The sequence below is a fragment of the Trachurus japonicus genome, chromosome 14 (assembly GCF_045865225.1).
Source record: "Trachurus japonicus isolate A0001 chromosome 14, Traja_1.0".
In the NCBI taxonomy this organism is placed as follows: Eukaryota; Metazoa; Chordata; class Actinopteri; order Carangiformes; family Carangidae; genus Trachurus; species Trachurus japonicus.
The window spans coordinates 23,211,375-23,235,844 of NC_140920.1; the positions used below are offsets into that span (position 1 = coordinate 23,211,375).

The 24,470-nt window shown below is 41.7% G+C and overlaps 1 protein-coding gene across 1 annotated transcript in view; it reads left to right on the forward strand.

Moving 5' to 3' along the window:
• Positions 1-24,470, forward strand: part of zbtb16a (zinc finger and BTB domain containing 16a) — a 138,640-nt gene that overhangs the window by 42,204 nt on the left and 71,966 nt on the right. The window contains exon 3 of the mRNA XM_085798388.1: positions 11,169-11,266. Coding sequence (XP_085654514.1) covers positions 11,169-11,266 — 98 coding nt within the window. The remainder of the gene's footprint in view (positions 1-11,168; positions 11,267-24,470) is intronic.

Consider the following 24,470-nt stretch of genomic DNA (forward strand, 5'->3'; position numbering starts at 1 on the left):
AAGAAACAAACACTGCTATTACAGGCACTATGATGTGTACAGGAACATAGCAGAGTGACACACAATCTCACCCCCTCACATACACACACACACTCTGTCTCTGAGATGAGAGCGACTTGTTTACAGCAGCCCCGCAGAGCTTCGGCTGGGGCTGTTTGGGACGCCCGTGGGTGCTGTGCAGCTCTTGGATGGCGGACGTGCGGTGAATGACAGTGCAGATGGCCTAGCGCCATCACTGCCACCTGAACCTCCCCGAGCCGCCCCACAAACACACACATGCACACAAACACACACATGCACACATACACTCACAAGTTCACGAGGTCAGACGCATCAAAACAACCTGCCTGCGGCCATCTCAAGTGTGAAAATAAACCCAGCAATCTTACCTTTTTTCTTTTTCAAACACTTTTATTTTCCTCGGTGTAGATACAGTCATTTCAGCTAAGAAATCTTATCTGTTATTTTGCATGGAGAGACTCACAAAACCCAAACACACACATATACAAACACAAACACTCTGAGGCACACAACCACAGCGGCCTGCCGCTATCTTTTTCCCAGAATGTGATCTGCCCGGTGTGTTACGAGGCGTACAGTAAATCAATCTCAGAGGCATTGCATAATAGCTTGAGAGCAGTGTCCTGTCCAAATAGCAAAATAATCACCTTGTCAACTGGTCTGCACTGGCTCGCGCAGGTTGGAAAAAAATAAAATCACAAGGTTTGTCTCCGGTTTCCAGACAAACAAGAGTGTTTACACGGAGTAACGTTATGAAGTTGGCTGTCGACGAAACGTTGACTGTGTGCCAGTATTTTCAGAGATAAGCAACATCTGTTGAATAGCATTAGTTGTAATTACGTACTGTACATAGCTTTCTTATTGTACTTGACACTTTATTTTGATCAGTTCTGAGACCAGTGTTTAAAAAATTGTAATTTTATAGATCTTTGTTATATTATTTGGAATTTACTCTACCCATACCTTTTACACTGACTAAAATAATGCAGAAGAGTTTCTTTAAAAAAAAAAGATAGTAAGTACAAGAAATAAGTAATATAGCCAGTAGATGACATGTTCCTGTTAAAAGCCTCAACAATATAAACCCACTGTGCATTTTCACATTTATTCATCTGAAAATTGAGTTTGGTTGTTTTTACAGTATCAAGCTCGTCCTGTGGAAATATGCCTCCTCAAAGTAACATGTTTTTTTTTTACTCCAGAAGCAGTTTTATGTTTGATTCCCACTTTTGCTGTTACCGAGCAAAGCAAAGACAAAACTTCTCCAAGGTCAAAGTTTGATCCAGTGTCATGTAGTCTTATCTGAACTCATACGCCCCCACCGCTATCTGCATTTAACCGCTTATTTTGTGAGTGCTGTGCCATCACACAGGTAGTCGGCGTCGTCGTCTTGTTGCGAAATGCAGCTTTTATTGATGTAACAGGTGCTTAGCTCGACTGTGGCAGTCAAAATAACACATCTCCTCCTCTGTTTGGCTTTCAGAATGGAAGCTAAAGTTAGACATCTTTGAGGTTTTTCTGCCACTTGATGGAAGGTGATGCCAATGCATAATGCATGAGGAGAGAGGGAAGACTTTGTCTGGCTGCTTTTTATAGACCACCAAAGCTCTGCTACTGCACACACACACACATAGAGAGGCGCACACATGCCTGAGCCAACCGTCTCACTCGATGCGCTGTAACCTCTCTCAGATCAAGAAGGCAGGAGCAGAGGAAAAACAGGAATCCAGCAAACTGGCAACATTGTTGAGAATAAAAAAAGAAAGAAAGAGACAACAAGACGAAACAGAAATGTTGACGTGCTATTTTGAGATGGCAAGTTCTTTTGATACACAAACCAAAAGAGAAGCAGGGGGAAGAGGGAGCAGCGGGGCTGGTGTTTGTCTCAAAGATGGGCTTTAACAGAAATACTTTATACATGTGATCTTACACGCTCTCCCTCGTCTTTGTTCCCACCGTTCCAACACTTCAGTGAAAGTGTCTTTAGGTCTAGTTAAAACAGGAAAAAGGAGTTATCACACAAGTGGGGAGCTGCATGGGGATGTCAAATAATTTGCAGGCAAGCCGAGCTTGTACTTTTGGTTGCAGACTTTGCAAACCCCATTTGCTGCCCTCAAAAGTATGGAGTTATTTTCTTCTTATCCCTCTAATCCTTATTTAACCTGGCTGGTTGACTAAGAGCACACTGTCATTTATAGTAATGACCTGGGGGAGAAACTGCAGGGAGCTGCACATATACACACTCACACCTGTCTCGCCCTGTACCACCACACGGTGATGGGCTGCAGCCTCTGCGGTAACTAATTCCAGTCATCTGCTGCATTGTTTTTCCAGTGGTTTCTGGGTCAGGATCATCATTGAAAGCGAAAAAAAAGAAAGAAGTACGAAAAGTGTTCGTGCCCTCAAATTCTAAAGCTCTCACCTCCTCAAGTTCTCTATAGGAGGAAAAATCTAGGTCTATTATGTTTTAACCAACATTGTTTTATTAGTGAGTTGGCTAACTAAGCACTTGCATGTGGGTTCTTCCAGCAGCAGCACCCTACTGTTGTGAACAGTTTTTGTTTTCCTTTCTCAGTTTGAAGTGAATCACCAGATTGAATGCTCGTGTACAGGAAGTGCTCTCCTTGAACGATCTGTCCTCAAGTAGTCCACTGAGAAGTTTACAACACCCTCAGTATTTTAAGTTTCTGTGTCTTGCTAACGGGTACCTTTTAACAGTCTTTGATAATTTTTTCTCCAGTAAGAATATTCTACTGCCAGTTCTGTCAATTTGAACTGCAACCTCTAGGTCGTGTTCACTCTTCAGTGTCACCTCTTATTGAATAAAAGGACTCTGTCAAAGGAGGAAAGCACTTCACGCTGAGTGGAACTGTTGGAAAGAGGTTGAAATGGGTTCCCGAGTAAGACTGAGGGTATTAGAGAGTGAATCCTACCTTCTAAGCTTTGGGGGAATCCAGGTATCTAAGTGGGATTAGGTTGAAATAGTTTCCTACTGCCCAGGAAGCACAATTAGAAGTTTCTCGGATTATTCCCCTTCTCTTACCTGACAACCGAGGCAGTTCTAACCGCGTGTGCTTAGGTAGCAATCATGCTTGGGTGGTGATAATTAGTGGAAACAGCTGTGACACAGAACCTGTTACTTCTCACATTATTTCATCACTATGAAAACTACGGTAAAGTTGACGTAAAGAAAGCTGAGAAGTAACACAGTTTTAGCTTTGACTCCTGTTCTTGCCCTTGAGGAGCAGATTTCAGTCATCACATTCACTTCACTCACTTCACATGGTAAACTAACCCAGTGTGTGATATCACTCAATTATCTCCAATGTATAAATAAAATAGACAGTACCGTACACCATGAAATACTGAATGAGCCATTTTTAAATTGACTTTATTTTTGTCCATTTGCAGAAAAGCAGGTAGAAAAATGTACAATGTAACTCATGAGCTTGTCTTTCTACAGTTGTGTTCCGTCAGACTTTCATCAAATGGGCAGCAGAATTTCCAATCTAACAAATGATGGAGCGGGTGCTCGTCCCTGCACAGTGGTCATTAATTAAGGCTTCAATGGCAAAATAAGTTTTTTAAATCCCTCAGCGTGACAGCCTGACAACACTTTTATTCCTTCATATCATTATGTTCTCCAGTGCCGCTGCTTCTCCCACTTGCAAGCCAGATGTCAGATATTGTGTGAACTGTGGCTTTTTCAGTCCTCTCCTGAGATGTATTTAACAGACACATACCTCAGTGACAAAAAGCCATAATGGATAAATAAAGGTTTCATGCCTTTAAGGGGTTTGGAGGCCGTAAGAACATGCTGATATTTCAAATTCCCAAACCTTATTACTACATGATTATATTAGTTTATACAGGGCATCACTGAGAACATTGCATTCAAACCGCAGCGTTTCAGCTCAACAGTGGCTTACTCAGGTCAAAAAGCACATTGGTGCTATTCATCCATCTCCATCTCAGGACTCATTCATCTTCCTGCACTTTAAAACAAGTAACAGGGACTAGAGACACGTGTTGGCAAAAAGGAAGAGACAGGATTTATTGGAGACACAAAATGCTCCACATAGCACCTTTAAACTACATGTTACACCATTAGGAGTTTGTGCAATACATTAATTAGTCCTGTGGGTGAGGACACCTCTTGTGGGCTAACTCAGACATGACTGATTGGATTTTAATGAAACTTGTGGATATCATTAATCTAACTGCTTACAGCCAGCTGTCAAAGTTACCCTCATTATCAAAATTGCACTGATCAAATCCAGCAAAATGATGCATCATACCACCACCAAAAGTTGACACCATGATTGCAGCTGACATATATGTTTCTGATTGGCTGCGACAGGGACTGTGTCACTCAAGCAAGGGAACACGTTTGCTGCTGTTAATTTTTTTTTTCTCATTGTTTTTACCCCGAGAACATGATATAGCTGTTTTCTCTCTAGACGCCCCCAGGGCAAACTTGGGGGTGGTGGTGTCTGCAATATTATAAATAACACAGTGAGGATGAAAGGCAGTGGCACTCTCCCTCCCCATCCTTCTGTCTCTCCTCTTTTCCTCCCGCCCTGCTACTCATCTATGCTCAACACGAGTGCCTCGGCGTTCGCGTGTGTGGCTTGAATTTATATGAACGTCTCCCTGGCAGGGGACAACGGGGGCCAAGTCATTGATATGTGCAGGAGGACTCAGGATAAACAGCCCACGCCGACCAATGTTACGCCAGCCTGCCTGATACATTTTGATTGAGCAAAGACAGAGGGGTGGAGTAGAGGTGGGAGGGCAATGGAATTGGGGAGGCTTAAAAGCAAGGATAAAATGACAGAAAGGGGGCCTTTTTTTCACCTGGTTTGCCAGACTGTCACAAAATGGATCCATGTAAATTTTAAGAACCACACACAGAGCCTCGCTACACAAGATATATGTGGCACTGAGCTTTGAAGCACTTTAACTGAGATGCCATTATTGTTCCGATTACTGTGAGTTTTTTCCAACCTCGAAACATAGGCTGTTGTTCCAAATTTGCCTTTCATTCTGGATGATCCCTTTGTTTCATTGAACACCACCATCGCTATTCCCCCTCGCACCCTCTTTTTTCTCTGTTCATGTTTTTGTGTGTGACATGGTCAGCCTCTTAATGGACTGGAAATTCATGATGAAAAAAAGTCCCACGTTCCTCCTCCTCCTCTCCATGTCTCTCTCAGAAAACCAAAATAAGACGCACTATGCTGCTTATGGCCGCATTAGGATCAGCCACCAAAGTGTCACTGAATCTCCTCGTGCATCATTTTGGCTTTGTTCACCATGACAGGGAGTTGTGTGTTCATCAGTGGTCCTCGTCCACCCTGTGCTTTTATCCCCAAATGGATGTACCATTGGTTGGGCTCTTATTTCTAAAGTGCCCACTTAATAATTTTTGAAACCCCCAGTCTTTTTTATTGACCTTTGTTTGCAGTGCACTACATGTTTTGTGCTATGTTATCACCATAATGCTAGTTTTCCATTAAAGTTATGTTGTTACCTTCAATATTTAATGGACTTAATATCAACACATAGATAAATACTGACAGTATTTTAATAGAACAGTTTGTTAATAGTATTAGTTGTAGCATAGTGATCATTTTTAGACAACCCTAACTACCGCAATTTTCGGACTATAGAGCACACCTGAATATAAGCTGCACCAGCTAAATTTTAAAAGAAAATAAATACAGTATATGGGCCACACTTGAATATAAGCCGCAGGTTTTCATGTTGTAACGAGATATTTACACAGAAAGACAGTAGGGAACTATGCAAGTCTGCTCGCTTTTCCGCTGTTTTGGTTCCGCTCCTCTCGCCCATGTGCATTTGTTTACAACGAAGCCGGCGAAAAATCAATAAATGGAGCAATGGATAACGTTATATAACATATACAGTACGATGTTACAGCGTGTGTGTTTGTGTAGTCTTAACCGTCAAAAACAAAAGATTATGGGTTACGGAGCGTGTTTGTGTGCGGTGTGCAGAGACAAGAGGTGGGACACCGGGGCGGGCGAAAAAAATTAGCGGCTTATAGTCCAAAAAGTACGGTACTTAACTACTTCTACTTTCATAAATTAGTTGACTTCAGTTACAATCACAGTTACTCAGGATTTAATTAAGAATTAATGTTAAAAGATGAAAAACTCTCAGATTTTATTATTTCAAACCAATTATACCCCAGACTAATGGACACTGATTAAACGTATTTGTGCGTGTTTCGGACAGCGCTTTAGTAACATTAGCCCATGTAGATGGAACATCTGGCCAGCTGTCTCTTTTCTTACTTTCACACCAGAAAAACACAAGAATATAGACCCATTTCGTTGGCCTTTGATCTCAGTTTTGTCACCAGCTAGCAGCTAGACAGCGCACATTGTGTACGTGTTGTGGCTGTAGCTGAAAGAAAGTGACTTAAGAGTGGTTAAAATGCTTAACATAGAGCTGAGAAGATGTGTGATAATTCAATCTGGCTTTGTTTTACAACAAGTGATCACTTTTATATAATGCATAATTTGCTACATGAAAAAAAATAATTAAGTGGTGCAGCTTTAAGAAGAAAAGAGAGAAACAAAGAAATGCTGTTACGCTAGGTTAACAGCTAATGTGCGAGATGAACAGTGTTGCAAGTAAATGTCCTTGAAAACTCATTCTTATTGTCACCAAATGTCTCAGATGTCCATGTGAGATGCTCACCATTCCTCTGATAGTTAAGTCTAAGCTCTGTTCAGTCGCCCTCCTTCCCCCAATTATCAGTTCTTTTTCATCTCATCCACAGAACTAATGAACAAACAGTCACCCCCCACACACAAACCCACAGCACACAGCTTTCCCTCAATTTACCACCTCTTATCAATTGCCTCCCTTTATCTTTTAGTGTTTTCTTCTTTCCATCTTAACCCTCTATTCCTCTTTCTCCAAAGCTTTTATTTACGAACATCGTTTCAGGTTGTTTTATAGCTCCCCTCAGGACCAGAGGATGGAAGGGAGAAAAAATGGAAAAATAAAAGATGAAAGGATATATGAGGATAGAGAGTAACACTCAAGGCCGCTGAGGGAGAAATAGATTTTGGGCAAGCAATGAGAAATAAGTGCAAGTCATCAAGCATGGCCCTGCTTGGCTTTTCTTTTTTTGTCTAATAGTTTGGATGTGGTGATATAAAATGTTGATGTGAGCTGGAGAGGGCATCAGCATGAGTTCCAAACAGAGTCATTTGATTTAATGAGCTTTGGCAGTAGATCCACTGCCTCTGTCAAAGCCCAATCATGTGAAATCTAGATGACTCAAAGCCATCAAAGGACCGTGGTGGTCGTTCAGTTGTTTTTATTTGTTGTAGTGTATCAGTAGATCTGCTTATTGACTTAAACCGGCAAATTAGAGGGAAATAGACAGGTGGGAAGCATGAGTCTTTTTTTCACCGAACGCAGTGCTGGTTATGATATATTGGCAGCCAAGTCCAGCGGCAAAATAGGTAAAAAAAAAAAAAGTTCTGAATTGCGCAAGGCAAGCTGTTACTGCTCAATAACACAGGCCTGTAATCGACTCACATTTCAAACACACACACACTCAGACAGCCCTTGGTCGGGGTGTTTTTTACGAGGAAGCACACCGCACGAGGTGATCAGCATATGTTTTGTTGACATAAATTTAAAATTTATTGCCGTTGTCAAAAGTGACTGTTGGACAAAGTCGATTATTAACTGAGTAAATGGCCTGAGAGAGTTTTATGTGAACTTCCTTAATGGCTACAGTCAGTCTGTTTCAAATCACCCTCCCTCAATCCCTCCCTCCTTAGCTACCACCCACTACACACACACACAACACACACACCCGCACACACACTCACACCTCTCATCATCTATTTTAGAAGCACAACATGAAAGCAGACAGTTACAATGGGATTTGAGTGTGTGTGTGTGCTTGTGAGGAGAGGTCTATCCAGGCTATATCACTGGGTTGAGACAATATTTTAGTATCCTTTTACATGTCATTAAACCTTGTTGAAGCTGAATAAAAGTATATTATTAGCTCTGCTTAGGTGCACAAAGCATTTTATAGAATATAAAACATGTACTGTATAGATGTTGTCTAATTTTCACACTTCAACTAATAGGTGTGAGTTCACTTTTGTCTGTCTAGTTACATGTAGTTCATATCAATAAGGTGACCTTGTACCTAGTTACCTCTTGTTGGTTAGCCAACGATACAGGTTAAACCCTCTTGTTTGTATTTTTCAAAAATAAATACTATATTTGTAATAATTTCTTCATTTATGAAACCATGGGAAAATTGACTAAATATGGCTAATAGCCAATACAGATGTCATAATTTGTGTTTGAAATTGACACTTCTAAAAGTACTAACCCTTTCATCTAACCTACTAAATTACTGGACCAGGTGCTGTTAACATTCTGTTGAACATCAAATAATGTGTCGTTTCAGTGGGCTAGTGCTGGCCATTACAGTTAAATTTAACACACTCTCAGCTGAGGACATACACACTCTGCACTTCCCTCATCAACACTACATTTGTGGTGAAAATACATGGCATTGCTTCCACTTCAAGTGGCCTTAATAAGTCCATCCATACCTTATCAGTGCTCTGTCTGGGGGCACAATGGTCAGATTGAGGAGGGACACAAAAGGCCTTTGAAAGGCTTTGTGCTCCCTGTGTGTTGTGTTGTGGTTTACCACTTGCGTGTGTTTTCCCCTTATCAGAGAGAAAGTGTGCAAGTACATCACCTATGATCCTGAGAGGAAAAAATCCTCTTCCGTGCCTTTGTCCATTTTGTTGTTTGTTGTTGAATTTGTCTCATTCATGTGGATAAACCCGTCAAAGCCAAAATTACATTAAGATAAGTATTTTTTTTATCTACCAGAAACATCAACGGTGAAGGTCGGGCTTTGGTCCCTCAGAGGTAAAACGTATGGGCATCAGTCTAGTGCAGCTCTTTTGCACCAGCCATAGAGCAGGAGTGCAATGCAGAGGTGGCAGAGATTGTTGTGTTTGTCTACTGGCATTTGCCTTAATAGACCAGAATTCCTTGTATCTGTATTACACATTGCAGTCTTGTGCAATTGCTATTGATCCGTTCTAATATATATGTAACCAACAGCAGCGTGATTGCATTTTGATGCTTTAATGTTATGCATGTAGACCTGCTTTCTATTGAACGCAACAAATTCAGGTTTCTCTGCACTGCAGGTTGTATAAAGGCATTCTGGGCAAAGAGCGAAGTGGAGATAGTTCATACAAAGCGCATTAGATTTTCTGTATCATCACAGATTGATATGCGACAGTGTGAGAATATTGTTTCTTTTCCCAGCTGTGTCATTCATGTCTCTCTGTATAACTTTCTCTCCCTTTTTGGCTTTTCAAGTGTCCTTTTGGGGGCATTTGGCATTTATAGGGCCTTTTAATTACATTCTACTGCCAAAGGGCCGTCATTCTGGCTTCGGTTTCCGAGGTCTCTCCGCAAACTCTAACCACCACAATAGCTGTCATGACTTCAAATCCCGCTACATTTTCTTACATTACAGATTTTTACCACTCTCTTGTCTCAGGTTTCAGGGATGTTTTTGCCGCAGCAAATTGTCGACGAAGTCACACGAACCACTGCCATGAGGAAACACTGTAATCTCGCTCCGCCTGTCTCGGTCTCATCCTCACTCCGTCTCTCCCTACCCTACTCGAGGCACAAAAGAGAGCTGTAAATCAATTTGCATTCGACATCTGACATCAATCAGTCATGTTTTGGGAGAGTGGCACCACCTCCTCCTCTGCGGCTTTGTTGAGAGACGCTAAGATGGATGGCTGTCATCTCGCCCAAGTTGAGCGGATCTCTTATCAAGGGCATTGTTTCCCCAAGAATGCACTCGGCTGATCACTCTGCGCCACCTGACTCGTCGACGGAGAGTATGAAATCCGTCTGTTTGACGTTGTCTTGCTTTGTCTGCCAGAAGCATACACACCTGACTATAGAATGAGGCCTTTTTTTGCACATATGTGGGGCACTGTTGTACCAGCTTTGCATTGATATATTTAACAGTACTTAAATATTTTTATTTTCTAAAAGAATTAAGGAGTTTTAATGTATTTTAATCTAGCATTCTCATCAAAAGGAGAAGACCTCTGAAGTCCCACCATGCATTTACAAGATTATTGATCGTGTCAAATCTGAAATGGGACCAACTTGAAAAACAATCATTACAATTATGGGTGTGTGTGTGTGTGTGTGTGTGCTCCTTTTGTGTACCTCTCTCCAGGCGAGGTATTTGAAGTTCTCGGGAGGCTTAAGGCACTGTGGCAGTTGTTTGGCAATTCGTGTCACCTTAATTGCTTTAGAGCACTTTCAGATATCTCCCAAGAATAATATGCTTTGTACCGAGCCGTGGGGTCTTTGAGGATTTTGTAACAGAGAGAGTGGTGAGGATGGACTTTATGTTGTCAGATGTTATTTAGTTACCTAACCTTCAAGGCCTTTTACCACATAATCAAATATTGACCCTTAGTCTTGTCTGAACTTGTGCTTAAACTATGTTACATCCTAATGACTAACCCATTTGTAAAAAAAAAAAAAAGACAATTCATTGCAGGTCAGATTTTACTTCAAGCTGCACACCACCTTTTGGCTTAGAAAGCAGAACTCATAACCAGGCCTGTGAATGGTTCATACACCAAACAGCTTGGCCTGAATAAATCTTTGCATTTCACTTTCACTTTATAGCATCTTCTCCATTTGCAGCACTTGAGATGTAGGAAGTTGATAATGCCTCTGCTTGAATAGCACCTTGTGATTTACAGCACCCGGCCATGGTCTGGTGCCCTCCGCAGAAGAACGTGTGTGATAGTTGGACGTCTTGCTACACCGTTGGTTATTGTTATGAGCTGATGTTGTGATTGATGTAGTGTGACTTTTTTTTTTTCTTCAAAAGCAAAAGGCCAAACATTTCTGCTATTTTAAAGTCATCAGTTATGCAGCTGTAAAAATGCCACTTTGTTAGAGACACAGACATTTAGTTCAGTGGCGTGCACGCGCATTAAGATCTGCTCTGCTCAAAACTGACTGAAGAGTCCAAACAATGAAGTGTTTGTTTCACTCTTTGTCAACAGGAAGATGCACAGTGGAATGAAGACCTACGGCTGTGAGCTGTGTGGGAAGAGCTTCCTGGACAGCCTCCGTCTACGGATGCATTTGCTGTCTCATTCAGGTAAAGAAAACCAACCCCCAAATCACAAATCCACAACCCCATTCTGTAATCACTGTTTAGATAGCAATAGTTATCACTGCAGGGCTTACTGTTGATTATAGGGAGTGTCTGATGGGAGTCTGAATGATAGAGCATTCATTACTGCCTTCTGGTACAGTTGCATTGAAGCATTATACAGCTAAGTGCTCCTCTAAAGAATTTTGCCACTGTCGAGAAGGAAAGCTATGAGTCTGAACCAGAGGATAGTGGTTGAAGTCTCTGTTGAAACCATTAACAGTCTGAGGTCAGTAAGAAGCTCCTTAAAGGGACCAATAGTTTTAAATGTTTTGACCAATTTAACTGCATTTAATTACTCAAAAATATAGTTAATAATAATCGCCAAAATAAAAGTAGACTTTATTACGAGGATTTCCCAATACTGAGGTCAGGGGTCAGAATCACTCAGTGCGGCCCCACCTATCAAAGTAGGCCTAATGCTATCACATTTACTTAAGATGTTCATTTAAACTTTCTGTTAACTGTGTCTTAATTGGTTTATCTCCTTCCTAAGGATGTGTAATGTCTTTTTGAGTTAAATTTGAGTAGTTAATTTACAGGAACAGACAACAAAAAACAACATTGCAGCAGGCTTTCAGTGTGGTCAGTGCTGTTAAAGTCTACATGATTACAAGTAAATAGGCTAAACATGGATGGTCCCTTTTTAATAGGAGAGTGAATCTCTTTTTTCTTGTAGATTTATCCAGAACTCTTATAGTCTTAAGCAGAGCTTAACTGCTGCTTTCACTGCTTCTCCTCATAAATGTGGTTAACATCCATTCACAGTGTGAGAGTGACTGATTTACTACTCTATGAATGCATAGTACAGTATATCAGTATTGAATTTTTTTTTCCCCGTTTTGCTTGAGAATATTTACAATAGATGTCAACCCTGAAGTTGCTGCAGCCTGAGAGCTGAATAAAAGGATGACTTGCCTTATACATGCTTTATCTCACTATAAATATACTGGTTTTGAATATGTGAATGTGGAGCATAACCCAGTTTCCATGATTTGTGGATTAAATAACTGTTCAGCCCAGTAAAGCTGAGCAGCTCTGGGAAACTTAACCCAAGAGGTGCCTGCACATCATCATCCTGTCATTCTACACCTCCATGACATTAGAGGTCTGAAAGGCAGTACAGAACACTGGACACATTGATTGGTCTAGTCTGACACTATTACACCCACCCCCAAAACACACACACACACACAGACAGACACAGCAGCGGTCCCGGTGCTGTGAGCCTACTTAGCACAGCACAGCTTTAATGGCATGGACTGCCTTTTATAGGCAGCAAAGAGCTCCTCAGTCCTAAGGCCCTAAGTGCAGATGGTTTATTGAGACACTGTAAAAGCCATGGGACCTCTGAGGGAACCCCTCCTGCACACACACACACCGACACAGACGCACACACTTGCGCACACAGACAAAATCCCAAATCCATGTGTTGACGTTGGCTCGGCGATTGAGCCCTCTGTTTGGTACCCTGTGTGTTTTCCAGTGAGACACATTAAGTGGCCTGAATTGTCTGCTTGGCATTAGCATTGTCAGCAGTGAGGATACTCCCCCCACCCCCACCCCACCTACCCGACTCCCCCAGCCAACCACCGTCAGTAGGCAGAAAATGATAATTGCCGGGATCATTTGTTTGTTTGTATCTCACCAAATTCTAAACAATGACTGAGATGGATGCTGACACTCCTGCTATGTTGTGACAAAGATGAATGACAAACTCACGCTGTGCCAGTGAATTGGCTCAGCACACAACTCAGCGTGTCAAAAACAAAAGTTGCTCCAAGGAAATATTCACTGTTTATTTTAAAATTACACCCCGTTTTCACAGCCCCTGCTGCAAATATACGCTCCCCTCCTCACTCACTTGTCAAAGCAGAGAGACGAGAGCTCTGTCACACGAACAAATGGGATAGCGAGTGTTATGGAGATTTTTTTTTTTAGTGTGTGTGTGTGTGTGTGTGTCACTCACTGGAGTATGTGCTTCCTCACACATAGCGTGGAGCCCTACAGCTTCAGTCCTATGGAGCTGGCTGGCTTCCACATTTGTGTCACATCATGTTGTACAGTTCAGTGGCAAAAGTGAGCATGAAGTCAGGAGTTATGACAAAGTGGAGGCTGAGGGTGAGTCAAGTTAATCTCATGCTCAGACACTTGTTGCCTGTTCCTGACGTGCGTTTGCACAGTTCTCCAGTGGAGATTAACCTTAAAGAGCCACACTGCGGCTGCTGACAGAAAAACCTAAAGTTATACTTCATGTTGTCATTGTATTAGTCACAGTGGTTATAATAGCAACAGTAACCGCTGGAGGCCAGTTCCTGCTGGTGCCGGTGTTCTGGCACATTATATCTCTATGTGCAGCTGAGTCCTGTTACTTATTTCTCACTATTTCCCCGATGTAATGATGTAGGTGTTGTACTTATTGTGAGTTTTGGGATGTAGCGGCAATTAACAAACATTTATGTCGAGCAGTTGCTCATTGAAAACTGAAGATGATGAAAAAGGCTCATTATCAGGGTAAAAAATGAGACTTGGACCAGAGATTTATCATACATACATATATTACCTACAATTATTTATGCATAAAATTAATGATCTATAATGAGCTGACTATAATGGCATTATGTGTTTCTTCTGACTTTGTGTATGTGTTCCTAAAACCTCCCTGTGTGGCAGTGAGTCTAGACACCTGGGATAATGTGCAGATAAATGACCATGTAACAGAGCCAACATGAGCGAAAACTAAACTTCATTAAAAGACACATTAAGTTGAACTATACTCAGTAATTTTTAGTGACGGAAATGACTAAAAGCTTTCATAAGAAATGTCAAGTGCTTCCTTCAAACAGACAGAAAATAAATTGCTGGTTTCATATTCTGTCATTTATTTCATCTCAGAGCTTTTACAATACTTGCCAACAGTCCCTTTGTATCACGCAATCGATTGCAGAGAGTTAACGGCACATATTTCTCCATCTGTTTTAGTTTCCCCTAGAGGTGTCACAGTTCTCAGAAAAGGGACCCAAGAGCACGACTCAGGAGGCGGATGTAAAAGTAAAGAGATTTTACTTAGAAAGGGAAAAAAAGGATACAAAAAAATGCAAGCAGGGAAACAGAGTACAAAGAGGCGGATTGAGGCAAAATCCAAAGAAAACACAAGCAAGGTCAAAAACATGATCAGGATCAAAAAAAGGCAGGCAAAGAACAGGGTGGTAGAGCTGAGAACGCTGGACAGAGACAGAAGTGCAAATGGACAGGTTTATATACTGGGGAGCTGGGCAGGGGAACAAGTAGACGAGTAGGGAGGAGAGGCAGGTCAAGTGGTAGGGCCACTGTCTGTAAAGACAGCACAGCAAAACATTAATGCACAAACTGGAGTGAATGAATGAAAGATGAAACTGAAAACCATGATGATGGATGACGAGGGAAAGGAGGACAAGTGTAACAAGTTCATGTGTGTTTGAGATGTGAAGGCCAGAGAGGCTGTGATTACTCCTAAAATATAATAATATAATATTGTGAAGGAAGTGTAAAAAAAATGAGTTGTGAAAGAAACAAAAATAGGTTTAAATAAAAGTCAGTCAAAGTACAGTCTTCCCAGGAGGTGCTTGTGTCAGCTCAGACCAGACCCAGGTAATCATTACCTGAATCGATTTCCAGTGGGAAGATGAAGATCATTTAAAAAAAATCTTCTGTAATGTCAACAGGTTAATAATAACTCACAATTTGTACTCAGTGACATGAGGTGAAAAGTCGGCTGATAGGAGATGAAATGGAAAAAAGAATAACATTGAAAACTCTAGGAAGAACCACACTCCACCTTGAGAAAGGCAACTGAGCGGAAGATGTGGGCAGTGTATTTTTAGCAACAGTGGCAGCAAGTGCACAAACTTTTTTTCTCTTTCTCTCTCTTTTTTTTCTTTCCTCTTTCCAAGCGGGGCTGTCTTGACGCACGACATCAACCTGTACTGTTACACACATCAGTGTTGATTCATAGCCGCTTTGGTCTGGCGTAAAAGGCAAGACAAGCGCTTCTGTCGAGACGGGCGACGGTTAGGGAAGAGACAGCACTGAGGCAAAGCTTCTTTGATAGTTTTTGTTGTCTTTTTTTCTCTTTTTCATTTTTTTCTCTCCTCCACCTCCGCCTCCACCGTTTGACTTTCAAGGCTTTTCTCGGTCTGACGCTGCGTCTCGATTTTTATCGTGTCTCTCTGTAATGATGACACTTCACCGAGTCCCAAAACCCTCAACCTCAGCCCCTCCTCCCCACCTCTCCCCTTCCCCCTCCTCCTCCTCCTCCTCCGCCGCCGCCATCATCCTTCAGCTCGCTTCAGACAAGACAGAATATTGGGGAGATGAAGCGAGAGAGTGGAGAGGCTTTTTGGTATGCGCAGCGTGTCGTGGATGTGGAACGTTTCAGACGCTGCCGCTGCTGCTGCCTCCTCCCTCCCCTCTGCTTTCCACTCTGTCTCTCACTCTCTGTCTGTCTGTGTGTGTGTGTCTGTCTGTCTCTCTGTGCTTGTTGTACGGAGGACTTGGCGGCTCGCCAGTCTGGGCTGCCTGCCACCACTGAGGGTACAGTATGTACAGTCTACCTTGTGCCAGCTATTTATTTTTTTCCCTCTCGTCTCGTTCTGTCTCGGTCCTCTCTCCACATTGTGTTTTTTTTTTTTTCTAATCTCCGCCTGACGTTTCGTGTTTGACAGCATTCACAGAGCCAAATCCTGCAGATGGGGGTTCGTACAGGGTGGAGAGCAGTGACTCAGACCCTTTTGGGTGCTGTTTGAGATCCTAGATGTTGTTTTCCTTAAACGATAGCAGCACTTTTACATCACAGATGAACAATAATAGAAGCACTTTTTGAACTTGGACAAATTCCCGCTACAATAAACCCAATAACATTTGTGAATCCAGTCAGAGTTTGAGATTAATACTGAACCTGAATACTTTTTGGACGTAAATATCATAAACTGTCTTCTATCTGAAGTTTGTGTTGACAGTTTGGAGTTATAATCTTATTTACTCATTCTTGAACTTGATTTAAATCGTAATTTGCCTAGTTATGGTCTGTATATTGTTTAATTAAATTGTATGGTTTAATGTTTGAGAAGTCTGGCTTCCTTTTATTAGATTTAAAAATGGATTTTAGAAAACCACATTTATATTAGACAAAAAAAAGACTGAAGGCAGCTGAGCAGAATTAATCTTCTGAATTATTTTGTCTAACTACATTTGACCAACTTTGACATCCCCCGATGTAAGCTGTCAAAAAAGTCTGAGTTTGCTGTAAACTCTTACCAGACACAACAGTGTAGTTTTAATTCATTGTCCAACAACTGTATAACGACTTAAACTATATTTCATCAACTATATCAAATCAATAATTTATTTCAGATTTTTTTTTTTTGTGTGTGTGTGTGTGTGTGTGTGTGTGTGTGTGTGTGTGTGTGTGTGTGTTAAAGCTCATCAAACAAGACCAGACTGATTTGATTTGCAGTTTGTCTTGGGAGAGAACTGATGCAGCGTAATAAGATTAGCAATAAGACTATCCCTGAGCACCCGCATCACCATCTCTGTTACCACCAACTTTTCATCTCACTGCTTTTATAGCTTAAGAGTGTTAATCCTCTGTTTACAGTATGTATACATAGTAAAGAGTTCCTGGATTAGCTGGCTGAGCGTGTGTGTGTGTGTTTGAGAAAGAGAGAGAGACTTGAAGCACATTGTAAGAGATCCATTTTATTTAACCAGCAGTTGCAGGATAAGTGTTTTGCTCAAGGCCACGATGTGACGACACATGAATGGAGAGATGGTCCTCATAATATGTCACATGGTGCAGGGGAAACCACACAGAGAATTTAAATACAGATTGTTGTGGATCGTACCATCTGCACGCCTGCATTCACCTTTACACCACTGTTATTCATGTTAAACCTAAGTTGTGTAAAAGTAAATTACACAAGCAGCTGATTGAACTTCTTAATGAGCCACTTGATTTCTCATTTGAATTCAGTAGAGATATTTTTGGGCTAGTTCCTGTTTAATGAGGCTGGGAGGAATTTTGTCAGCAGATATTTGGTTAATTTTCACCAACTTGACTTTTTCCATTCATTGCTTCTTGACAACTGACAAGAAACCAAAACTGACTTTGATTGCTTAGTCTGTTGCATTTACACTGAACAGATATTCCCTGCTCTGTTCCAGGAAATCCTTCTGTCTCTTATACCATATTTTATTTAGGATATTTTTTTCCCTAATTTAGCAATGATTCACCGGGTAATTTGGCAAATTTTGTTAAGTGAAGGGCATTTGGAGTCTAATGAGGCAGACTTAGTACTGCACAATAACAAGCACATGAAATAATGAACTTTGCAGTGACAAACAGTTTCAGACACAGCTGGTCTTTAGCCACCATGCTAACATGCTCAATCACAGTTTTCCCACAAACTCAAATTCTCTCAGAGTGTCTACATTATTGACGGGAACATGACTTGACGTGAAAGTCTCCTGGCATTCTGGGTCATATGTTAGCACTGTGCGATGGTGTGTCACACAGGCTTCATCACTTTGGTATGCTTGTGTTTGGTTTGTGCATTAGTCAGCCAGTACATCCAGTACAGTGTATTTCCAGAGTGAGGTTTGCAGCTTAGTCTTTCTGACCAGCCTGAAGGGAATTCGTCTTTTTACGACACCTCAGTTGGTAGCATAGCATTATGTTCAATGCCCGGTGATCTTTTTTGGGCTGTGTGCTATAAAAGAGAGAGAGCTGGACTACATATATTATTTAAAGCCACTTTATGTAGAAATAGAGCATTTCTGACGAAGCCATCAAAAAAGAGACACTAACACAAAATAACCAGTGTTTTACTCCTTTTCCACTCTGACGAGTGAATGACAAAAAAAAGTTATGACATGATATAATGGCCAGATGAAGAGCCAAATAATGGAGGGAATTATTTTTTATTATAAATTAGTAAATGGAGATTAAAGATGGAAAAGTGTGCCATAAACAGAGTAAGCATCTGTGCACCTAGCGTGCAATTGTTTATATTTTGTTCCATGTTCTGCAGTGTCTTTGACCTGAACAGTAGGCTACATATTTACTCTCATTATGGTAAATGTGCCTGAGTTTCCCTGCTGTCCCTGACCAGATGTTCATCTTTGCTCTCAAAAATTAAAAGCTTTGTTTCAATCCTAATCTGAGTGTGGGAGTAAAGTGCCCACGTAAATGTCCAGAGTGTTTAGATGAGGAAAAATGCAAAGAATCTGGATGTGAACACGGCGAGGCGGCGGGGCTGCTTTCCCATTGCTCTTTGTCTGTGTTCCTATCTCCGTGGCGTTTGTTTGGCTGTTTGGCTGTCGGCTGGTCGGCTGTTTTGGCCTCATGCCGGCTCTTCCCTCTCAGTGATGACGACATATTTGTGCCGGCAGGTCTGGATGTTCTGCCAGCATTCCAGCATTTATGATCGCTTGCAGATGTGAGTCCAGGAACACACTGTACTGTACCCAAACCCAGAAATTAATGAAACTTGACTGCCTTCCAGGCCACAAATTCCTAAATGTGTGTGTGTGTGTATGCGTGTGTATGCATGAGTGAGAAGAGAGACAGGGGACTCGAGGAAGGGGATGGGATTGGGAGGGGGCTGTGCTATTAAAAGCAAGTAGTAGGAAAAGAAGTAGTTCAGAAAAAAAATATGGCCCAAAGTGTTTAACAGTTTGCATGTACATTTTTTTTTCAACACAGCTGATGTTTTGTCCGATCTGCCTGTGCATGAACACACACATACATCACTGCCATTTCCCAGGGTGCATTAGCACAAGATGACAGACAGAGCTGATAAACAGCAGTAGCTCATGCTTTAGTACCATAACATTACTGCTTCTCTGCAACTTAAAGCCCCCCACCCCTTCACCCCCTCCCCTGCTTCTCTTGTAATACTTCCCCCTGACCTGTTGATTTACTGTTGCACACACCACTGGGATTATGCAGCTGGGTAAATCTCAGCTGGGTTATATTACATGAGATGGGGGCACGTCGAGGACAGACAAGTGAGAGGTGACACAAGGCAGGGGTCGACTTATAATACTGTAGCATCAGCTACTGCTGTCAGACTGATATTTTTATTTTCCTGAGCAGACGGGGGCGGAGGTAGTGAGAGGGTGGGAGTGAGTCGGGGGGGAACTTGTTAGACCTCTGTCCTGAGCAAATGTGACTTCATTGGAAACGTGTTACTCTGAGCAGCTGCGCTCCTTACTCAGAACTCAGTGTACCTGTGCTGCGAGTTTCTTGGAAAAGCAGTGTTTTTAAAGAAATAAAACATAAAAATAGCCAGTCCAAACAGTATGTGAGGGATGATCCTCTGGGTCTCTGGCCGACCAGGTTGACAGCTCTGTGCCTGGAAGCACACTCAGACTAGATGTCCAGTTGTCTTAAATGTCATTTTGCTCAGCATGGATCTATGTGACACCTGTAGCTGCCTTCCTGGAAGAGACTGTGCAACTGTAACTAGCGCTGCAGAGAAATGTGTCACTTGCTAGCAAAGGCTGTCTCACTGTCTATAGGATGTAAAGGCGGAACAGTACAAATCATACTTTGGCATTAAATGACCTTTACAGATGTCAAAGTATGTGAAGCATTTTTTTTTCTTTTTCTAGCGGGGGCAAGGCTAACATGACGATGTTGGCTAACCTGTCTGTCTACTCTTTATAGGGGTAGTGAAGCGTTTCTTACTGTTTCTAGTCTATACTGCTGAACTGTTTTGGCAAGTACACTGTAGACGAAACATGATCATTGGCTGGAGGAAGTTCAAACGCAGAATTATTTTTGAATACATGAAGTGGTACATTTATTGTCCACTAGGAGGTGTTTGGGCTCAGTGAACTGAAGTGTCAACACCAAAGACCAGGTTTTACAGTGCAGTCTTTGGTTCGGCGTGTTGTTCAAGGTTAGAAAAAGATCGTGGTTTTGGTCAAGTCTAGCTAATATGTTTGTTTTGTCGTGAAGTTGTTGTAAACCTTTGTTGTATCAAACCAAATCTTTCCCTGACCTAAAAGAATTGCACACATTAGTGAAATTGCAGCTGTCCTGTACACAGCATCAACACTTTGTTATCAGTGTAGTCTATCAGTATAGTCCAATGGATTGGTTCATATGAAATTTACGGATTCAGGCCCCCGAGAGAAGAAACCTCATCGACAACCCATGAGTTCTTTTCACTTTTAGCTCCTTAACAGATAAACGGAACATCCTGAAAGTGATTTTAGTCCATCCAGAACTCTGATACCACAGCCTGTAAGACCTTGAGATTTTTAGTCTCATGAAATAATAAATACTGTACTCTTGACTGCTGTAAACAAATGAAGTCTTAAAAAGCCCTTTCCATTTCAATTGTATCATGTGCCCCAGAAGTAAAATACAAGGACATGGCATTCATTGATATCCTTTTTCACTCCATCCACCAGCTGATAGCCTGCATGGCTTGATAGTTAACAGAGGGAGAACAGAACCTTCCTTCTGTCTGTTGATCCGGCTGATTTGTTGTTTGTTGCTGCTGTCAATCTTCCTGATCTTGTTTTTTTATGCCCTCAAAATGTGAATGTGGAGTTAATTTATTGATGCTACAGTATGACTGCAGCTAGAACATGCACTTCCTATCTTAAGAAAAAAAGAATCCAGATCAACTTAAATATGACGAATCATTATTCATCAGGTTGGTGTCATCAGGTGCAACATGCATAACTTACCTTTAATGTTTATCAACCTATCTTATATGATTAAGTAAGTGTTTATATTTTACAACTTATTTGATTCATTAATTTTAGGGAATATACTGTAAATATGCAATTCATAATGTATATCATACATTATATGTAATTAAATGTAAGTAAGGCAGGTGTTCTGAAATTACAACCAAAACTACAATAAAGAAGTGTGGAAATATGATGGAGATACTGCACTGTTTAAGTTACTGAGTGATACAATTTACAAACTCAACTCTTATTTTCAATATGTGAAAAAAAAGATTATACCTCCTTCAAGCATAACTGCTTTTATTAAAATAATCCCACAAGTAATCACCTTTTGTCAAACAAGCAGCTCCGGCAGATTAGTTTTCAGTCAGATTACGGCAGTTCTTTTCCTGTGGCACTGCTGACTCATAAAGCCTGTCAATCAAAAAGTTAGACAGGGAAGCTCAAAGTTGACTTTGCAGCCCTCTCTATTTTCAGACAAGAAGAGAAAAACAGGAGGACTTGATCTTATTCCTTTTATTACAGGCATATTGCAGCTTTAAATCCTTTTGGTTGCTAAGTAGCGAGTGCCCCTGTGCTCCCTTAATGGGCCTGATTTGGTATTCCACTCTGATGCCAAGTCTTATTTTTGTATGCGAGACAAAGTGTTTTGATGGAGGGTGATTGCTAAAACGTCAGTGTGTCTACCAAAGGCTGTTTTTTTTTCTTTTTTGGTGGAGAGTGAGAGTTTTATGGCCTCTCACAGTACAGTACACTGTGTGCCTTCTGCTCAAAACAAGAACACAGTCGATTGAATTTTGGATTCGCTTCATCATCCCTCCCTCCTCCCAGCAGCTTTGTTGTCAGCGAGCAGCATGTGTGTGTGTATGTGTCTGAGAGAGAGAGACGTGAGTGCTCGCTGTGTGTGCCTGATGCATGTGCATCCGTCTGAGTGTGTGTGTGTGTGCGCTAAAAGTCAATTATTGCAAAAGGCTGCCAATTAATTTGCTCTCCTGGAAATTCGAATGATACTGTAGAATGCACACAGTCATAATAAACACATGTGTACACACGTCATGCGCACACATTCTCGGGAACACACAAAACACACGGTAGAGGTACACACAGACACACACTGCTTACCATTAACTCGAAAGGAGGGGGAAGATGCACAGGCTGCAGACATTTGTTTGCTCCGGAGTGTGATGTTAAATTAGGTCGTGTTTGTGTGTGTGTGTGTGTGTGTGTGTGTGTGTTTGGGGGGCTCTTACTGAATAGTGAACATTGCTCAAGGGGGCTAAAGCAGGATCAGGTGGAATTGCTCGGTCTAGTCTCCAGGTATTCTGGGATCGTCTTTTTTTAGACAAAGGGTCCTTCACACTGTCTCAGGGTGCTGGGATGGCAGAAGGGGAGAGCTGATTGTGAGTCCACAGTGACACTTATTGGGCTGGAATAAGAAGACTTGCTTTGAAGGCTCTCACCAGTCACTGTCACGACAGGTCGCTGAATGGTTTGATGAGTATTAAAATGATGTGAATCGTATGCAACGGCCTCCACAGTCGTTATCTCAGCCCGGTTGAACGACAATGAGAGATTTTGATCTGGCGTGTTTGACGCTGCACCAACATCCATCCGGACACCAAATGTGGGAATGCCATGGAGCGTTGAAGCTGTCCTGGCAGCGCGTAGTGGTATTGGTGGTTTTTCCTTGAATTTGTCACCATCTGTGTGTTACATGTGACAAACCCCTCTGGCCTTTTAACGCACGGTAAAGATAAACGGTGCATAATGATAGAATGTATTTGCAAATTCTGGTCCGGTTGAGTTTTTTTATTTTTTATTTTTAAAGGAAAACCACATGAAACCATAGTTTACCAAAGAAAACTGTTATGTAAAGACTAAAAGTGTGCGCCTGTGGTACTGGCAGGGTCCAGTTGTGCAGCTCTCTGTAGCAATTAGTGGTGTTGGCCAGATTTGGAGGAGGTGCTGCTATGTGTATCTGGACTGCACATGTTGATATAAGCCCTGCTTGATTTTTATCCTTGTTTTTGTGCGTTTCCCTTTGATATGTAATTATTCTTTGCAAAGATATTCACACGGATCATTGAAGTTCCATAACCTTATCTCACTTCTCGCATGCTGTGTCAAAGTAGGCCTTCATGCATGTGGAGGCGAGTGTGCTGTCGGTGTGTGAGGGAGTATGTTCGTGTGTGTCTTTTGAGGAGGTGGGGGTCATTAAAGGGTTTCTGAATGCATTACAACCCCCCCTCCCCCTCCCCTCCCAAAACAAAAAGGAAAAAAAGCAATGGCAGTGATGAGAGGTAGGTAGTACTGGGGGGAGATAAGGTTGTGAGAGCAGGAGGCTAAATTTAAATCGTAATTGGCCGACTTCCACAAGCTTGTGGGCATTTTAATGAGTCATAATAACTTCATTTAAAACCAGCTGAGCAGAAAATAGATTGGAGAGGAGCCTGTGGCTAGTATGGATTTGTGTTGCTTTGTGTGAGTGTGTGCGTGGGTGTGCATGTATTGAGCTTGACTGTAAAACGTACAGACATGCGCGCACGCACACACACACACACACACTTTGACACACAGTACAGGAACTAACTGGTGCGACATTTTACTGGACAGCTCACAGAATAACACTGAGCTGCCTCTCATGCAGCGTTTGTGCGTATGTTGGCCGACCATAATGACAGGTCACACATTTCTACGGCACACTAGTCCTATAGTTACAACTGATTCCACAGCAGTCTGACTCGGGATCCAAATAATATCAGTTGTGAGGATGGAAACACACCTGCAAGGGAGTAAATGTGAAGGAAAATGAAAGTAGAAACCAGCATCATGTTCTACTCCCACAGGCATCTCTTTTCCCCCCCCACACACTCCAGGTGTGGGTGTGTACAGTTCTGATTAACATTCTGTTTTGTCTCTGTTGTACCAGTTAGGGTGGAACCTATTTCACCTTCAACGATACAATAGGTGCACTGAGCTTCATGACCTCACAGAATAATCAGTTCCCTACTCACCTTCAACCTGAACAGAGACATATTGTATGACATGTGTTCACTGTATAGAATTATAATTTCCCGATACTGTAGACTCAAAGTATCCCATAATGCATTGTAAAAAGCACACCGTGAAATAATCATAATATGAAGACTTTTTGGCTCTTGTTAGCAATTTCAAATATTCACCAATCCCATAATTACAGTAGAATTATCATCACAGCTTTTACTATTTCTTTATTATTTAGTAGAAGACGAAAACACAACTGAACGCAGATGACTCCTTCTCTGTGTATTGCTTCTTTCACATATAATATTGAAAGTGTGAGTGCCACAGACCTTTTGCCCCGTGTGCTAATATCTAAGCATGAACTGTGCCACCTGTCTGAGGTTGGTGGTGTCTTGTAAAC